Source organism: Pinus tabuliformis, chromosome 8 (genome assembly GCF_031772625.1).
Source record: "Pinus tabuliformis cultivar Carrire ecotype Pingquan chromosome 8, CPIR1, whole genome shotgun sequence".
Taxonomy (NCBI): domain Eukaryota; kingdom Viridiplantae; phylum Streptophyta; class Pinopsida; order Pinales; family Pinaceae; genus Pinus; species Pinus tabuliformis.
Genome location: NC_142294.1, coordinates 604,006,936 through 604,023,970, shown reverse-complemented (window position 1 = coordinate 604,023,970; position 17,035 = coordinate 604,006,936). Strand labels below are relative to the sequence as shown.

The 17,035-nt window shown below is 38.7% G+C and overlaps 1 protein-coding gene across 1 annotated transcript; it reads right to left on the bottom strand.

Moving 5' to 3' along the window:
• Positions 1-15,666: 15,666 nt before the first annotated feature.
• LOC149236943 (uncharacterized) lies at positions 15,667-15,990 on the bottom strand. The gene has a single exon (XM_089369082.1). It carries the CDS (start codon positions 15,988-15,990, stop codon positions 15,667-15,669), a length of 324 nt encoding a protein of 107 aa, XP_089225208.1.
• Between the last annotated feature and the right edge of the window lie 1,045 nt (positions 15,991-17,035).

The following is a 17,035-nucleotide window of genomic DNA, read 5'->3' as shown; positions in this document are numbered from 1 at the left end:
AAATAATAAAAATGCTCTGATGATTTTTCTGAGAAGTTAGATTTCCAATTTTCCAATATTTAACCAATATCCCCTCGACAAAATTCCCAACATAAAAATGGAACTCTAAATCGGTGCTCTTATCTGCTAGTAAAACCGTAATCACTCATAAAAGGCACTTATTGATATTGGTTAAGGTAAAAGATTTGAGTTCCGACTGCAAACCCAAAGAATGCGAAAAAACAGCTTGGGAATAAGCTAGGTCAGAATTTAATTCAAAGTTCAAAAATTTCCAATTTAATGAACTTCATAATTATAGATTAATTCCATCGTTCAAAAGAAACTTCATAATCGTTAATGAAGTACTCGCATAACAACTTAAGTCTCTGATCTATCCTTCCAAATTTCAAAAACACAAATATTGTAATCCATTCGCAATGTAAAAGCAACTGTCACATTAAAATTCAGCCACAAGGGGATTCTTGCAATTTCCCAAATCCACAATAAAAAAATAAAATAAAAAATAAGTGACATATCGAACTTCAGCGACAAGAGTTTCTCCTGAATGGAATGGATACTACCCTGACGCAATACCATATGGTACAACATAGGCATTTACAAAATTCTACACAAATATTTCACAGGTTTTCCTTGGCCTTTTAGTTATCTATAAGCAATTATTCCAATATAAAATAGACTCCAGCAGGCTTTTCTCCTCCCTGTCTCCTCTAACTTTGTTGTTAACGACTGCGGGTTAGAATTTTCTAACGGGAGAGGCTGAGAGCGAACAGTCCAAATATATGCAACAAAAGCTAACTAATAATACGTACAAAAAAGTATATTTAAATTATGATTGAAAAGTCTGAACTTCTGCCCTCGTCCATTAATTAATTGAGCTATTCGTTAAATCGCTTGTTATAATTATTTGATATACTCACCTACAAACACTTTGAAAATAAGTGTTTAAACGCTCGGATGACATGGAATCATGTCCAACCTAGACGTTTCAAGCTAGCCGTTCTCACGAAACGGCTCAAGTTGTTGCATCTTTCATGGTAAGTGCCCTTTAGCAAGCATGATGGGCAGCAACAGTTGAACATATTTCGAAAGCAAATATGTATATACTGTAAATACTTCGTCTAGTTGAATACCACGTTAGGATTTAAGAATAAAATTGAAATGAGCTATAAGAATGAATATCTCATCGCTGGATGTGTAGATCGTGTACTTTTACATGATTCTAATGGTTGCGCAATCTTCAGCATAAATAAAATTTCTAATGCTATTCGAATTGCACACCAAGGCAGAGGTAAAACTTGGCTCCGATACCAAATGTAAGAAAATTAAAACAGCGATTCTGCATGCGGAATAACTGAAAGAACCGTTGTAAAAACTTAATGCCCAGGGATACGAATTACCTCCAGCCATTGGTGATGTTTTGATGCAGGCCACAGTCCACTTGCTTCTTCTTCAGCACTCCAGCTTCTATCCAGGCAAAAAGAAAAGAATACAAAAATTCTGAAGGCACTTCCAAGCTCTGCTATCTCAGCTAGATGGTGTGAAAAACTGAAGGGGATTGAGATGAGAGCTTGGGGACCAAACAGATGAGTTTATAGCTAAGCTTCCATCAAGCTTCTAATAGCTATGTGTTAGATGTCCCACAGATCAAGGCAGAGAACTCAAATCAAAGTAATGGACCACTTTAGTAGCTCCCAATAAGAAATTTAGTAATTGCAGTTGATTTTCTTAACTTAAGGAAACTACTGTAGTTGGTTTCCATAAGTTAAGGAAAGACTGCAATTTAAATTCCATAATTGTAGGTAGCAATTGTGCAAAATTAATGGAGCTTAACAGTGTGATCATTGAGTTCAAATCTCACTTTTATACAGTTTTATCTCTTCCTTACATTCCTGCTAAATCTTCCATTAGATTCTTTAATAACCCGTCCAGTCTATAATATTCAAGGGTTTGTGAATTTCTGAACCTTTTGCAATTTCATTACCATATGTAACCTCCCTTTTCCTAGGTGGAAATCATTGCTTTGCATTGAACTTTGTTCATGGTTTAAACTTAGATATCATAGCTTTAAATCATATTCACCCAGTGTATCATTCATATTTTTATTTCCACTCATAATCATTCTATTTAGGCAACAACATTCCTGGTTACAATCGAATTTATCAATATTTAATACCAACAAAAAAAAATGGTTTACAAACATTTTCTATTTAGGCAACAACATTCCTGGTTACATTCTAATTAGTATCAATATTTAATACCAACAACAAATTTATTTACAAACAATTTTCTATTTTACTTATTCTGTCTACTTAGTACTGTGTGTGTTCATCATCATTGTAACCCATAAACAATTTTCTTAATAGTATAGTAATTTTGAATGTTGACAGCTCTGCGAGTTGCTGATTCAGTATTAAAGAATGTGTATAATTTCCATGGCCAACCTCATCGCATACTTTGTGATAGAGATCCCAAGTTTATTAATCACTATTGGCAAGCACTATTCAAGTTAGCCAGGGTTATTTTTAATTTAATATACAACATATAAAAATGAGATTTAATTTGTGTCATATAATTTAGAAATTTTAGTCTATAAGTTTTTTATTATTTTAATAGTCTTATTAGTCCTTGCCACGTCAAGACTCTTGCAAAAGATGACCAGTATTGATTAGTGTAAATTATAATGTTTAATTTAAATAATAATAATAATAATTATATATATAAATTTTGAAGGCCTTATTGAAGCCTTTGCACAATACAATTCCATGTGGATAACTCCCACATATCTTTTGTCCATAATTTCTAAACACAGTTGCAATATTTATGTCATAATTTTTAGATATTTATGCAGTGATTTTTCATTGTTAAGCTTCATAAGAAACCCACTCAAAATTAAAACCCTTGAAAATAGTTCATACTCACTTAAATAACATATTTAACATCAGCTACAATTTAAGCAAATGTTTGCATAAAATGGATAGGAACAATATGTAAAAGAATATATTTACAAGGACTTACCATCATTATTTATGCGCTTTTCAGCACTTTAATGAGTATGAGTAAAAATGTGAATGGGCAAAAATTTATGCAAGTCATTGCTCCTTATTAGGCAACTAATATTTCCACTTCATATATCAATTTGCAATTTTGTTGAAGCATAATATGTAACTTAAGTAGCTAAAACAAAACTTCCTTGCAACACTTGGTATCTTAATCATCAACATATATTACCATATCATTCTAAAATATTAATAAAATTAACCTTTGTTTCATCTCATTTAATTTTACAATCTTTCCATTACCTTGTATATGAAATATTATTGGATAATAACAATCCTTTTATTACAGTGATCACTATAAATATATGGATCGAAATGTTTTTGCAATATCACATGTATTATGTGTGCAATTTCATTGAATCATTCCTGTATAATATTTCTTAATATATCATTATTCATATGATTTAACAAATTAGAGATTTTCATAAACTCATCAACTAAAATGGTCATTTTTGGGTCAGAAGATTATGAACAAATTTGTCAACCTTTGGACAATGTTCTTGACATTGAGAGTTTTTCAATGAGAGAAGTGTCACCTCAATTGGAGTTAGCATGTGAAAGTTTTTCTCGTAGCAATTTTGTTTACCAAGATGATACCAACTAGATGCCATGTTAAGCCACATTACTCACATTTGTGGAACTAATATCATTTGGAAATTTAAGAAAATTGTATAGGGTGTAAAATTATAACTTCGACTAGAAGTTGACACATGTAAAAACTCTAACCTTAACTCTAGATAGTTGTGTTCCTAGGATAGGAAGGGGTTTCTTTGTTAATGTATTCTTCTAGTTCCATAGTTGAATACAACATTTAGACATTGAATAAAGGAAGTAAACAATCCTCTAATAGTCATTTGCCACAATAACCATGCCTAGTACCATTTTCTTTATATTTGTATCAACGGGACATAGGCCTCACCTTGTAGATAGTCTAAATTCCTATATTGATTTTCATAGACTACATATTATATTTAATATGTGGATAATATGTGAGTGGTGTAGCTAACTTAGCATCTTTATACCAATTTCAATTTATTCCATGATTTTATGCACTAAACAAGTAATATTAATATAATATTGAAAATGAAATAATATATAAAGATTTCAAAATAATGTAAAACTTATCGTGACTCAACAACATTTTACAAATCAAGTTAAAACAACATTTTCTTTTAAATACCTAAATATTAAAAATTTATTTGGAATAAAAAAAATTAATTTAATTAAGGGTGATAGCATGGGGCTAGGTTACACTTTCTGGCAAGAGAGGGTGAGTTTAGGTGAAAAAAAGAGGGCTCAATCAAGAAATTTAAGCACTCGATCAAGTCATTTTTAAGTGCTCAATCGAGCGCCAAAAAAATAGCTCGATCGAGCTATTTGAATTTTAAAATGTTGATTTTTTTAGGTTGGGAGGTACTCCAAGCCTTGAGGATCAAGGGTTTGGAGGAAGGAGCTCCACAAGTCGCCTTATGGGCTTGAAACCCAAGCATGGGGTTTTGCACCCATTGTGATTTGGGCCAAAACCATGAGCACATTCGACATGTGATGGATGAGGATGATAGCTCTCATCAATATCAATCTGACACAATGGAGTTCATCTGATTCCGAGTTGGAGAAATGGAGTTTTGAATTTTTGAAGATAATATATGTGGTTGTGGATTAATTTGGGAGAAAAGAGCAGGTCAGCTTATGTCCAAATTAGACTTGTTGACACCACATGTAGCCCTCATGTTTTCATATAAATAGGAGGTGATTGTGATCATTTAAAAACATCCAAAAGTGCATTTATCTCTCAAGAAAATACATCCAAGTAGAAGCAATGGCCGAGTAATAGCAGTTGAGTGACGACCAAGTATTAGCAACTGAGAACATCCATGCAAAGGATGAAGGAAACCCACTTAAGAATATTTTTATCTTTTCCTTCTCATTTTTCATGCTCTTTCATGGCCATATTTCTCAGCTTGAGCTTGAAAAATGTTTGCATGTTATTGTCATAGTAATGCTTAGAAATATGTTGCTACTAGAAATGCTTATTGAGTTATTGCTAGGAAATTATCATCTCATTGATGTGCTTAACATGCACTGGTTGTTGCTATAAACTAGAATATTTCCCCCATCAATTGTGGCTTCTATATTTGATGAGTAATTATGCAACATAAAGTATTTCCTTATTCCTAGAAACCAAGATTCATCATCTCCTCCCATCTTATGGATTGCTCTATGATTCTTTAGATGTTTATGGATTCCTCTTTAAATGTTCCAATGAGTAATAAAACTTTTGATTCCTTGTAGCACCTCTTATGTGCGATGATATTCCATGGTTTTCTCTTCTCAAATGGACTCTATATCCTTCCTCATACCTTGAACTTGATCCATTATTCATTTATTTTTGCAAATGATTTAAGCTATATAATAGTTGAGTGTTTGTTCAATTTTTCTCCTCTTGAGATTTCAACATCCTTTCATTATCAGCTCTACATCTCCATTTTCAAGCTCATTATAGTTTCTACCAACTCCATTGACTCCATTATCTTTCTATAATTTTCAAAATCTATTTCTTTCATGATGATACTTATTCCTCTAACTTCTTCATATATGTTAGGGTTTTCCCGTCTTATGTGTCTCCTCTTTTGTTCTTTACTTATCCTTTTTGTAGCTTTGACTCTGCAAAAAGTGTACATACCAATAAAATGTCAAATACATCTATATTCCAGGTCTATAACATTATCTTCATCTTCTCATATTTTGAGGAATTCTAAATCACTTCTCCAAGATTTAAACCATAAAAAAAGTTTCCTTTTGAATTAGCCTTCCAATGATCACACCCATGCCCAAGTTGGGCTTCTAAATTGGGAGTTATGGCTCTATACATTCCATTCTCATCATGGCCATTTTTCCAAAAAATTAGCCCACAGATTTCATTTTCTCAAGAATTTCAAAAATATAACTTTTAAATTCAAGAATTTCCCTGTGTATTCGTTCATAAGCTATCAAAATGCGGTAACAACCTTCCAATTTGGTAATTTCAACACTCAATTACACATTTTTAAGCTTTAGAGACTATTTTCCCTAATTATTCAAAGAGAATTTTCACCAAACACTTGTCACATACACTGGAACCTCTTCATATATACCTATCTTCTAGCCTATACAATCCCAATGTTGTGACTAGTAGCTTTGATACCATTGTGTAATGTACCCAATATCCTCTATGCCATTTGAGGATACAAGGTACTTCTTTTAACCACCCAAATTCATACCAATTTACTAAGTAATTAAACTCATTGCTCTGCGATGATTAAGCAACCATGGAAATACATTTATATGCAACATAGATGTAACCATTCAATTATTCATTAAACCATAAATCATATATATAGGCCAACATTGGCAAACAGAAGAATAAATTGAAAATTAATTCAACTATGACATAAACCATAACATTTAATTATATTAATTCAACACAATTCACATATAAATTTCTAAGCATTTATCTATCTAGAATTGTTGAACTAGTGGTAAAAGATGAAGATTCCACCCAACCAAAGTCTCTCTACTATGATATTTATCTCTACAACAAAGGTCACCCTCGAGCTAAGGCTATCAATCCACATGGACAAAATCTTCACATGGATGGTTGTAATTTATCTTTTCACAACCCATTTCCCAATTTGACTATCATTAATTAAATAGATAACAATCCCCAATTCATAAACCTTCTTCTCCATTAGTCTACACAACAAATGAAATGGGATACCCTTATTTTCTTAGTAGTTCCTAAGGCTATGCCACTAACCCACTTTCCTCTAAGGATCCATCATGGGTTGGCCATTCGGATTCCGGGGAATTGTCATCTCTAGTGAATTTCCTCAATGACAATTATTATCATTTCATAAAACCACAATTCTCACTTAATTCTTAGTTGTAGATTTCCATAATTCACTTACATCATTCTCATGACAATTTTTACTCAAGGATAATTCCTCTAATTTCCTTAAATAAAGGATAGTTCAAAAGGTAATTCAAGATAGGTCACAAGGTAATTCAAGCTTCCAATAATTCAACCCTCTAATAATCTATATGCTACTTGACATTTGAAACCCACTTTTCAAAACTTTAGCTAGAACAATGGTTTTTTTTTGCATGGTAAAGTGTAAACGTTTTAGTTGCATGGCATGAAGGAGAAATGTAACTTTAGAAAGGCATGTGTACCTCATTTATGTGATAACCCCCTAGGTTTAGTTAAATGAAAATTAGCTATTAATCAAGGAAAATAATTAAGGTTACAAATACTTTGGATTAAATCACTTATTAAGGCATTTCCTTAGCCTTATGCTTCTTTATTTCCCCCCTCTTGGAGAGACACACCCCTTATGTCTTTTGTCCTATTCTACAACCAATGATGTATTTTATTATCATTTAATATTTGTTTATAAATTAAATTTATTGGTTTTGGCTATCCATCATGTACATACATAATATTGGAGTGATGATCAAGAACCCACATTTCCACCAAGGAATTCTAAAGCCTCTAAGTAGACCGTGAGTAGACCTTACACTAATGCATACACATTTAGAATGTTCTCCATTCTCATATAAGAATCTTGAACTTTATATAAAAATACAAATAATTTTATTCAGAGCTGAACAATGCATATTATGCTCTAAGAGGCAACTACGAGTAATGCCTTTTCAAACACTCAACTTGCATTGAGGACCTCAATTTATAGAGGAGTGTTTTAATATTCCAAACACTTAGGTTCCAATTAAACCCTCATTCTTCCCCATCACATCCATTATACCCTTAAATATTTCTTTCCTAGTGTGATAAGGGAGGCATTAAGGTATGAGCATTGGTGCTAAAACTCCATGTGGTTAATAATGTTGAAGATGAATATTTGTACTAGGTAATTCTACCCAAAAGGATCACTTCTTGTTATCTCAACCAGTATAACCCTAAGAGTATCGAGAACATTGAACTTGTATCGAGAAAATTAAACACATGACCTCTCAATAGTAGAGGTGCTTTAGAAGTACTGTTATTTGTTTGAATACGATGCATAGATGACTGGAGGCGGAGCTCTCGAAGGCGATCGTGGAAGAACTAGGGTTCAGCGCAGGGTAATCCTTAGTTGACTATCATGGTGGGATATGTTTCTTTCCGTAACTGTGTTTTAATCATGGGTGCATTGGGGTGGGTCTTCTCCCATCTAGGAAACCGGGGTTTAGTTGTTAGCAGGTTCGTTTAGTGGATGGAGGTTTTGAAGACCCGGATACAGGCTTTCTTACTGCGGAGTATTTTAGCACACTTGAGAGATTTTCGGTTCCTTCGCGATTTATTCAAGTCATACCTTAGCTGAATGTGGTTTCTGAAGGGTTTAGTTTATTCTTTGATTACCCCTAGATGGTTTTTGGTCCCCCACTAACATTCCTTCAAGCAGCTGTCAGCCCGATTTCTCGACAGTTATGGAGGCAAAAGACGTTTTCTCCGCGGTTTCTACGAAACAACTGCTGTTATGGCCTCAAACGGGGTCAACAGTGGACGATTATTTAACTTTTGAGCATGAACTGGCTTCAGAAGTTGATGCCCTACCCTCATTCTCTCAGCAACTCATACCCTCTATATCGATAGCACCAGAAGCTATGGCCATTCGAGAATACGCAGGCCCTCAACCGCTCAGGGAACCCATATCAAAGGCTTTTTGTGGGAGTGCGCCAGACACACAGGTCCTTGGGTCGGGCTTAGGCTTGTTTCCTATGGGGATTGAGTTGAATAAACCCTCAGTAGGGTTTCCTCACACACCGGACAATAAGGTGCTGGTCCATACAGCTCCACAGGACTCGGGAAACCCTCCACAGGGCAACTTCACGGAAATAGGCATTATCTCAGGGTTCTTCGACAATCTTAAGGCAAAAGGACCATTGACAAGGAAAGACAAGGCTGCACTAGTGGATGACTCGGAGGATAGGGCGGTGGCAGACTTGACCAACAAATAAACAAGGACTACAAAAAGGAAAAAGCGCCTCCCTCTAAGCAGCAACAAAATCTTCTTAAAACTAGCTGAAGACACTCCTTTCAGTGAGGCAATGGACTCGACAGAAAAGGTTTTGGTTGGAAGTGTTAGGGGCAGACACTACAACGTTGAGCATCTTTAGAAGTGGACGATGGAGGTTTGGGGACACCATCTGTCGAAACCCCCTCATGTGCAAACCTTTGTGAGGGGTTGGTTTGCACTGCGCTTCAAAAGCATTGCCCAAACCAATTGGGTCCTCACTACAATTTGGCACATTGATCAAGCTCCAGTCCTCCTTCAAAGATGGACTCCAATGTTTGATCCAGAGACTGAAAAGGCGAGGACTGGACCAGTTTGGGTACGTCTCCCGAGTCTTCCCGTACACTTCTGGACTGAGCAGATATTCAGACAGATTGGGGACGCCTTGGGTTCGTATCTCACACATGATGAATCTTATACCATGACAGGAAGAATGGCTTATGCCAAAATATTAGTACATATGGACCTCTCGAGAGGGCTCTCGGAATATATCAACATATAATGGAGGGATGTGACGCGGAGGCAAATGCTAGATTATGAGGGGGTACCTTTCAAATGTAGGCGCTACCACAAGGTGGTGCACCTTTTCAAAGATTGCCCACTAAACAAATGGAATAGCAGGAAATCAGTGAGGAATTTTCCCCAGGTTCCATCGGATCAGGATGCTTTGTCTCATGGAGACCCTACAAGAGAGGAATTGCCTCGTGCCTCTAAGGAATTTCATAGGATTTCTACTCCTCACTCTGGGGGAACATGAACATTATCGAGCCCTGGTTTGCGTTCAGCGGAGCAGTCCCAGAACACTCCGAGGAAGCGTGGTCGACTGCCTCACCATCCCCCTCCACTTGTTCCTGGCACTACAGCGACGGCCTCGGGAGATTCCTATTCTTCGGGTATGCATTCCTATCACTTACCCACCACACAATGCTTTTCTGATATTCATAATTCAATATCTAAACAGTTATTGAGTCTGGGTACTAATATCCCTCTGGAGCCCCCTGTTACTACTATTTGTGCCATTACCTCCCCCCGCCCCCCCCGCGCCCCCTCAACTCTTATGCCCCCACTCCCCCAGCACTGCTTTGTACCCCCCCTCCGCAGTCCTCAGCTATAATGTTCAAGGCCTTGGTCCCTCGATACAATACCCGGTCTCGAACGAAACTTTCGACTAAGAACCAGGTTGGATTAGATATTCTCCACCCCCCCTCCCTATCAAACCCTCCCGAGGCCATCCTTCTAATCTCAAAATTGCACAAGCTCAAGCTAATGTTGACATTTCTTTGGGCAAGCAATCTACTATCACTGGGGTTCTTAGAGCAAGATCAACCCTTTCCGAACCCCCTCCATGAAGATTCTATCCTACAATTGCAGAGTGCTTGCTAGGCCCGATAAAAAACTAGCACTCCGCCGGCTACTCTCTCTTGACTCTTTGGATATCATATTCCTTCAGGAAACCTTGGGTCAATCTAATGATATAGCTAGGACCATGGAACACTATCTGCCGGGATGGAGATTTTCAGGATTGGATGCACACGGCCGCTCTGGAGGTCTTGCTTTGGGCTTAAATACTCGAACTATTAAAGAAATCAGTTGCTGGGGAGGACAGGGTTTTATTGGGGTTGATGTATACTCTGCTAAGTTGGGGACTCCCTTCAGAGTTGTCAATATTTATGGACCTTTCCTGAATCGCCCTGCATTCTGGGATCGCCTTCTTGATTCAGATCAATTTTCAGCTGGTAACCTGATTGTTGGAGGGGATTTAAATTTTTCAATAGGCTGCGTCGAATCTTGGGTTCAGCGAGCACAAAGGGACTCTCTCTCAGACTACTTCTCGTCCATATTGGAACTTCACCATCTGATAGACATTCCTATTGCAAAATTATAGGCCACTTGGAGAAATAATAGGGTGGGGGATAATGGCCTTGCTAGGAGGCTAGATCGATTTCTAGTTAAGGAATAGATTATGGATATGGGCCTCAATATTAGACAATGGGTTGGGACAGGTGGACTCTCTGATCACTTGCCTATTTATATGGAAATAGGTCGAGGAAGAGACAGGCTGAAGGGTCCTTTCAAGTTCAGTTCTACTTGGCTTAAGGATGCTTCATATATCAGCATGGTCAATGAATTTTGGAAATCAAAACCACCAAGGGTTGGAGGTATAGCTTCGGCCGGATTTATTAGCAACTTAACAGAGTTGAAGAAGATGTCTAAAAACTGGGCCCATCAAAAAATACTTCAGGATGATCATTCGTTGAGACTGATTGAGAATGAACTGGAGGTATTTGAAAAAGAGCTGGGAGGGCTATTCAGATCTGAGGAGCACAAGAATAACATCACACCCCTCTACTGAGCCCGTGGTAAGATCCTCAAAGAAAAGGAAGACAAATGGGAGGAAAGTTGTCAACACTATTCGGCAAATGCAAGATGAACAGGGAAGGACAACACACACTTTCCCTCAGCTCGCCTCTCTTGCAAGCTCACACTTTAAACAAGCCTATAACGACCTCGGGGAGATTAACTTAGCAGAAATTATTCGAGTCGCTCAGCTCTTCCCAGGATATGTGGAACAAGATGAGGAGGAGGAATTGATACAAGAGGTCACTTTGGGGGAGTTGGAGGACACTTTAAAGTGGTTCAGCAAGGACAAAAGCCCTAGACCTGATGGTTGGTCCATCGAATTTTACTTGGAATTTTTTGAGTTGATTGGACCAGATCTCCTCAGAGTTGTGGAGGAGTCAAGGGTTTCGGGACGTTTGGAAGCAGCCATTACATCCACCTTCATTGCTCTGATCCCGAAGGCTGACAATCCGTCCACCTTTGATGAATTCCGCCCCATTTCGCTCTGTAACTGTCTGTATAAGATTATTGCCAAAATTATTGCAAACAGATTGAAGCCTATCTTATCTAAACACATCCTACCTGAACAATTTGCGTTCCTGAAGGATAGACAAATACATGAGGCAATTGGTATGGCTCAAGAAGTATTACACACTCTACACAGCAAGAAAGGCAAAGGTATGATAATGAAGGTGGATTTATCTAAAGCTTTTGACCGGGTGAATTGGTTATATGTGAGAATGCTTCTTACCCACCTTGGTTTCCCTTTTATTTTCATTAAATGGTTTATGGGATGCATCACTAACATTCCTTTCAGTGTATTGGTCAATGCGAGTGCATCCCCTTTTTTTCCTCGGCTCGTGGCTTACGATAGGGGTGTCCTCTCTCCCCTCTGCTTTTTCTCTTGATTATGGAAGGCCTTGGTCGGATAATATCGGAAGAGCACAGAAGAGGCAGACTCTCTGGTATCAAGATTACAGATGACTGCATGCTCACAGACCTTCTTTTCGTGGATGACGTGCTGATATTTCTCAATGGAAGTGTGGGGGATATAACATCGATCAAAGATATATTCTCCTTATTTCAAAAGACCGCTGGGATGATCATCAATGAAGGAAAATCAACATTGATGATTGCAACTTGCACACAGCACGAAATTCATTATGCCCTCCACAGATTTAACTTTACATTGATTGCTCTAGAGGAGGGGCTAAAATATTTGGGATACAAGTTGAAGCCGATAGGATATAAGATTGCAGACTAGACTTGGCTCATTGTTAAGCTGGAAAAACGGCTAAGTACATGGTACTTAAGATTCTTATCTCGCGCAGGCCGTCTGACACTCATCAAGAGTGTACTGGAAGAGACCCCGGTCTATTGGATGTATCTTGCCTGGATTCCTAGGGCCATTCTGGCAAGGATACAAAATGTTTGTTGCAGATTCTTATGGAGGGGTAATCAGCCGGGAAGAATATTTGCATGGGCAAAATGGGATGCCATCTCCAAAAAAATGGGGTGGCTAGGGACTCAAAAAGCTTGATGAATTTTCCTCAGCCCTGACTACAAAACTTGGTTAGCATTTGGTAGCTTCGGACAATCTGTGGACAAGAGTGGCCTACTCGAAATATATCGCCCCTACTCATGTACTGGAATGGATTAGAAGACCGGCTAGGCTCTACATAGGTATTTCGATTATTTGGAAGGCTGTCCTGAAAGCTTTGGATCCCATCCGCGCGGGCATCACCTGGAGAATTCATTCGGGGAACAAGGTTCGCATTGGTATTGACCCGTGGATTGGCTGTGGGAATATGCACAGATTACCTCCAGATCTCTTATTGCACCTAAGGGAGCAACAAATCACTCACCTTGCACACATTGCTAATGAGAACAACACCACTTTTATTCAACAGGCTTGGAAGTCCGATCTCCAACTCAACATTCGTCCACCATGGCAGCAGCATTGGAGGAACTATATACAAGCCCTCCTAGAGGCTCATATCTGATTGACAAGGGGTGATGACGAGATCATCTGGGCACTGGCGAAATCAGGGAGATACACTCCAAAGGAGGGATACATTGTGCTGGCGGATCCTCGGAAGCCCCCCATTCTACAGAAGTGGTGGAAACACCTTTGGAAACTCAAGGTGCCTCCTAGATCCAAACTTTTAATGTGGTGCATTATGAGAAATAAAATTCCAATAGGGGATAACCTGATGAAGCAATCCTACTTTGGCCCACACTGGTGTCATTTTTGCAATAAGGATGGTGAATCAACTTCCCACATTTTCTTGAACTGCCCTGTAATTCGCCACTTATGGAACCTTGTATCAACTGCTATACCATCAATTTGTATCTGGCACCCTGGCACTCTGGAAGAGGCCTGGAACCATTGGCATTCCTCTGTCACACCCCACAAACTGAGAAATCTCCCCTTGTTGATTTGTTGGGCTGTCTGGATTGCCCGCAATCAGCTTATTTTTCAAAATTCCCCTCCTAGGTGGACCATCATTACAGCCTTGATCATAACAGATTATGATCTCATCCCTGATGACTTGCCCTTAGCTAGAGCCCGAATCATCACTCATGAACTGATTGATCCCAACCGTCCCTGGGCATATTTTGATGGGGCTACTCAAGTGGAAGGTTGTGGGGGGGGAGGGGGTGTGGGGCTATTCTTCACCTATCTGAGCGGCACTCATTCTGGCTATCCATGGGATTGAGATGGGGCACTAATAACTTTGCTGAACTTTTAGCAACCTATCATATCATCCGTTTTGCTTCAGAGAAGAACTGCCATGCTCTTCAACTGTTTGGTGACTCTAAGATTATCTGCGATTGGTTGAATAAGTGTTCCTATTGTTGGTCTTTTTCATTGAGACACATACTAGATGAAGCATTAAGATTGATCTCCAATTTTGATTTCTTTTCATGTAATCACATCTACAGGGAGCGGAACACAGAGGCTGACCGTCTTTCCAAAGAAGGCGCGATCTAGGAGCAGGGAATCTGGCTAATCAATGAACAGATTAATGGAGTTAGCTACCAGTACTATCACAGACCCTTTATGGACATATTGGTCTAATTTTTGGACAATTTTTACAGACATTATACATATTTATTTTGTTGTTTATGAACTGTTATGCGGCCAATATGATTGGCACTGCACATATTTTTGGTATTATCTCCCTGCGTGGACCAAGATAATATTTACATGGTTGTTTGGTTTATTTTTTGGACTCCTCCCTGACTCTGTTGGGGCTACTACCCAGATGAAAAATTGGTAGTAGGTTTTGATATTTCATCGGTTTTGTTTTATGTCGATAGAAATATCAGAATATGCATATGCATATACAAAATGTAATTTCTTCCACTAATGAAATTACGAATTTTTCCATGGGAAAAAGAAAAGTAGAGGTGCTTTAGTCAAGGGGTCTTCACTCAATGAACCTCTAACATAGCATGTGCGTTCGTGGCATACTAAAAAATACCATTAATTTGACTACATATTGGAAAATACCTTTAAAAATAACATTATTTAACCCCCTACCAATACGAACCAATACACCTTCCTAATTTAAAAAGCCCCTACTTTCACTAGATATTGCAGGTATCCATTTTTTCATTAACATTTTTGATACCCCTTTATGTTTTTCATTAACTTTGAGCTCCATTTTTTATACCTGCAAATATAAAAACCCTTTACCCCCTATTATATGCACAATATATTATGTCATTTTTCCCTCAATATATACCCCCCAATATGAATGCACGTGGTATGGTATTGCTCTGTTAGTGAAGCCCCCATGGCTTTAATGACGAGGACTTGACCAATTAACCTAACCCTGGAGGCTTAACTCTTGAACATAAATAAGTATTCATCGTTATTTATATTTTAATCACAAATTAATTAAATAAAAACTTCTTTCTCTATTTATAAAACCAATTTATAATTAAAAGTATTTTTTTATAAAAAAAAATTTTGACAGAAACGGTTATATTGTATTTATATTCCTCCTGGCTTAAATGCCAAATTTCTGAGTACAATGAGGATGTCTGAATCCTGAAAAGTCTCACTTATGGAAGTGAGGATGTTATTGTGGCTTGAGATTTTTCCCATAGCATGAAGATCTGTAGATTCTATATCCTCTATTTTCCCCCACTTGGATATACAGACAAATTTTTTTAAGATCAAGCAGTAAAACATGGCGGACCGTGACTTAAGGGATGACTTCCCATGATTCTTTTCCTTCTTTCAGCTTGACCCCGGCGGAGAGGAGGGCTGCTTTATTTGCTTCATTGTCCGCTTCTTTATTGTGGGCTCTCAAAACAGGATAGTAGTTCAGCTTTTGGAAATCATTTTCAAGGGCCTTGATTCTGAAGATCATTCTAGCTAGTTTAAGGTCTGCAACAGGGGAGTTAGAGATCATTGCACTTATGATGATTTGAGAGTCTCCTATAACAGTTGCTTCCCTTACGTCTAGCTCCTTTAGAGTCTTGAGGCCTTGTAGGAGGGCCAAGGCCTCAACTTGAGTGCTGGTCATGTGTCCAAGCCCCCAAGCAAATGAGTGGATTTTTTTCCTGTTGAGTTTAGGACGACACCTCCAGCACCTGCTCTGCCCGGATTACCCTTAGCTGCTCCATCGAAAAAAAGGAAGTAGCTTGATTGTGATTTGAGCCAGTCTTGGAAGTCAGCTTCCGTTTTCCTAATTTGCCATTCTCTGAGAGGAGGTGCATTTCTGATTGCTGGGAGAAATTGTAATCCCAGGAAGGAGCCCCAAACGTTGTCATGATGGGTGAGATTTGCATCATCGTTTATTTGGGACAGACATTCCTTTATTTGGCACTTGATCTTGACTTCAATGATTTTATGGTGCTGTCTGACGTTCCTGAAGGTTCTTCTATTGCGTTCTAGCCATAGCTGCCAGCAAATGACCTTTGGAAGAATGGCCCAGGCTGATTTGATTAACCGATTTTGAGGAGGAGGGCCAGGATAATTGGATGCCCAGCTAGCGAAGAGTTCAGCCATTGTATGCGGAAGCTGGAAGGAGGGATCCAAGAAATACAACAGGGCGCTCCATATCTGCTTGGCGTAGCTGCAATCCAGGAAAAGATGCGCAGCTGATTCTTCACTATTGCTGCACAGGAGGCAGATGGAGGGTCCGTTGTATCCCAGCTTCTGCAAACGGTCAAAGGTGAGGATTCTACCATGACACAGAATCCACGCAAACGTGTCTATTTTGGGCCAAGCCTGGCATCGCCAGATCGCTTGCCATGGCGCTGGGTTTAAGGGACGTGCAGTCTCTCTCGGTGCTTGGCGTAGCCCTCTGCGACAGTGTACCCTTTAGTTTTGTTTCCCCAACCGATTACGTCCTGAGTGTTCCTGTTCAAGGGCGCAAGGCCGTGGAGAAGACCAGTCATCGTGGCCCAGTCAGCGACCAGGCGTTCTGGCAGATCCACTGTCTTCCAGCCTGTCCAATCGCTGTCTTTCCAGAGGGAGATATCCCAAAGCGTATGAAGCTTATTCCTTTCCATCCACTCTCGCAGCTCGCCCAAATGCACTCTGTCGCTGATCGGGTCTGTGGACAA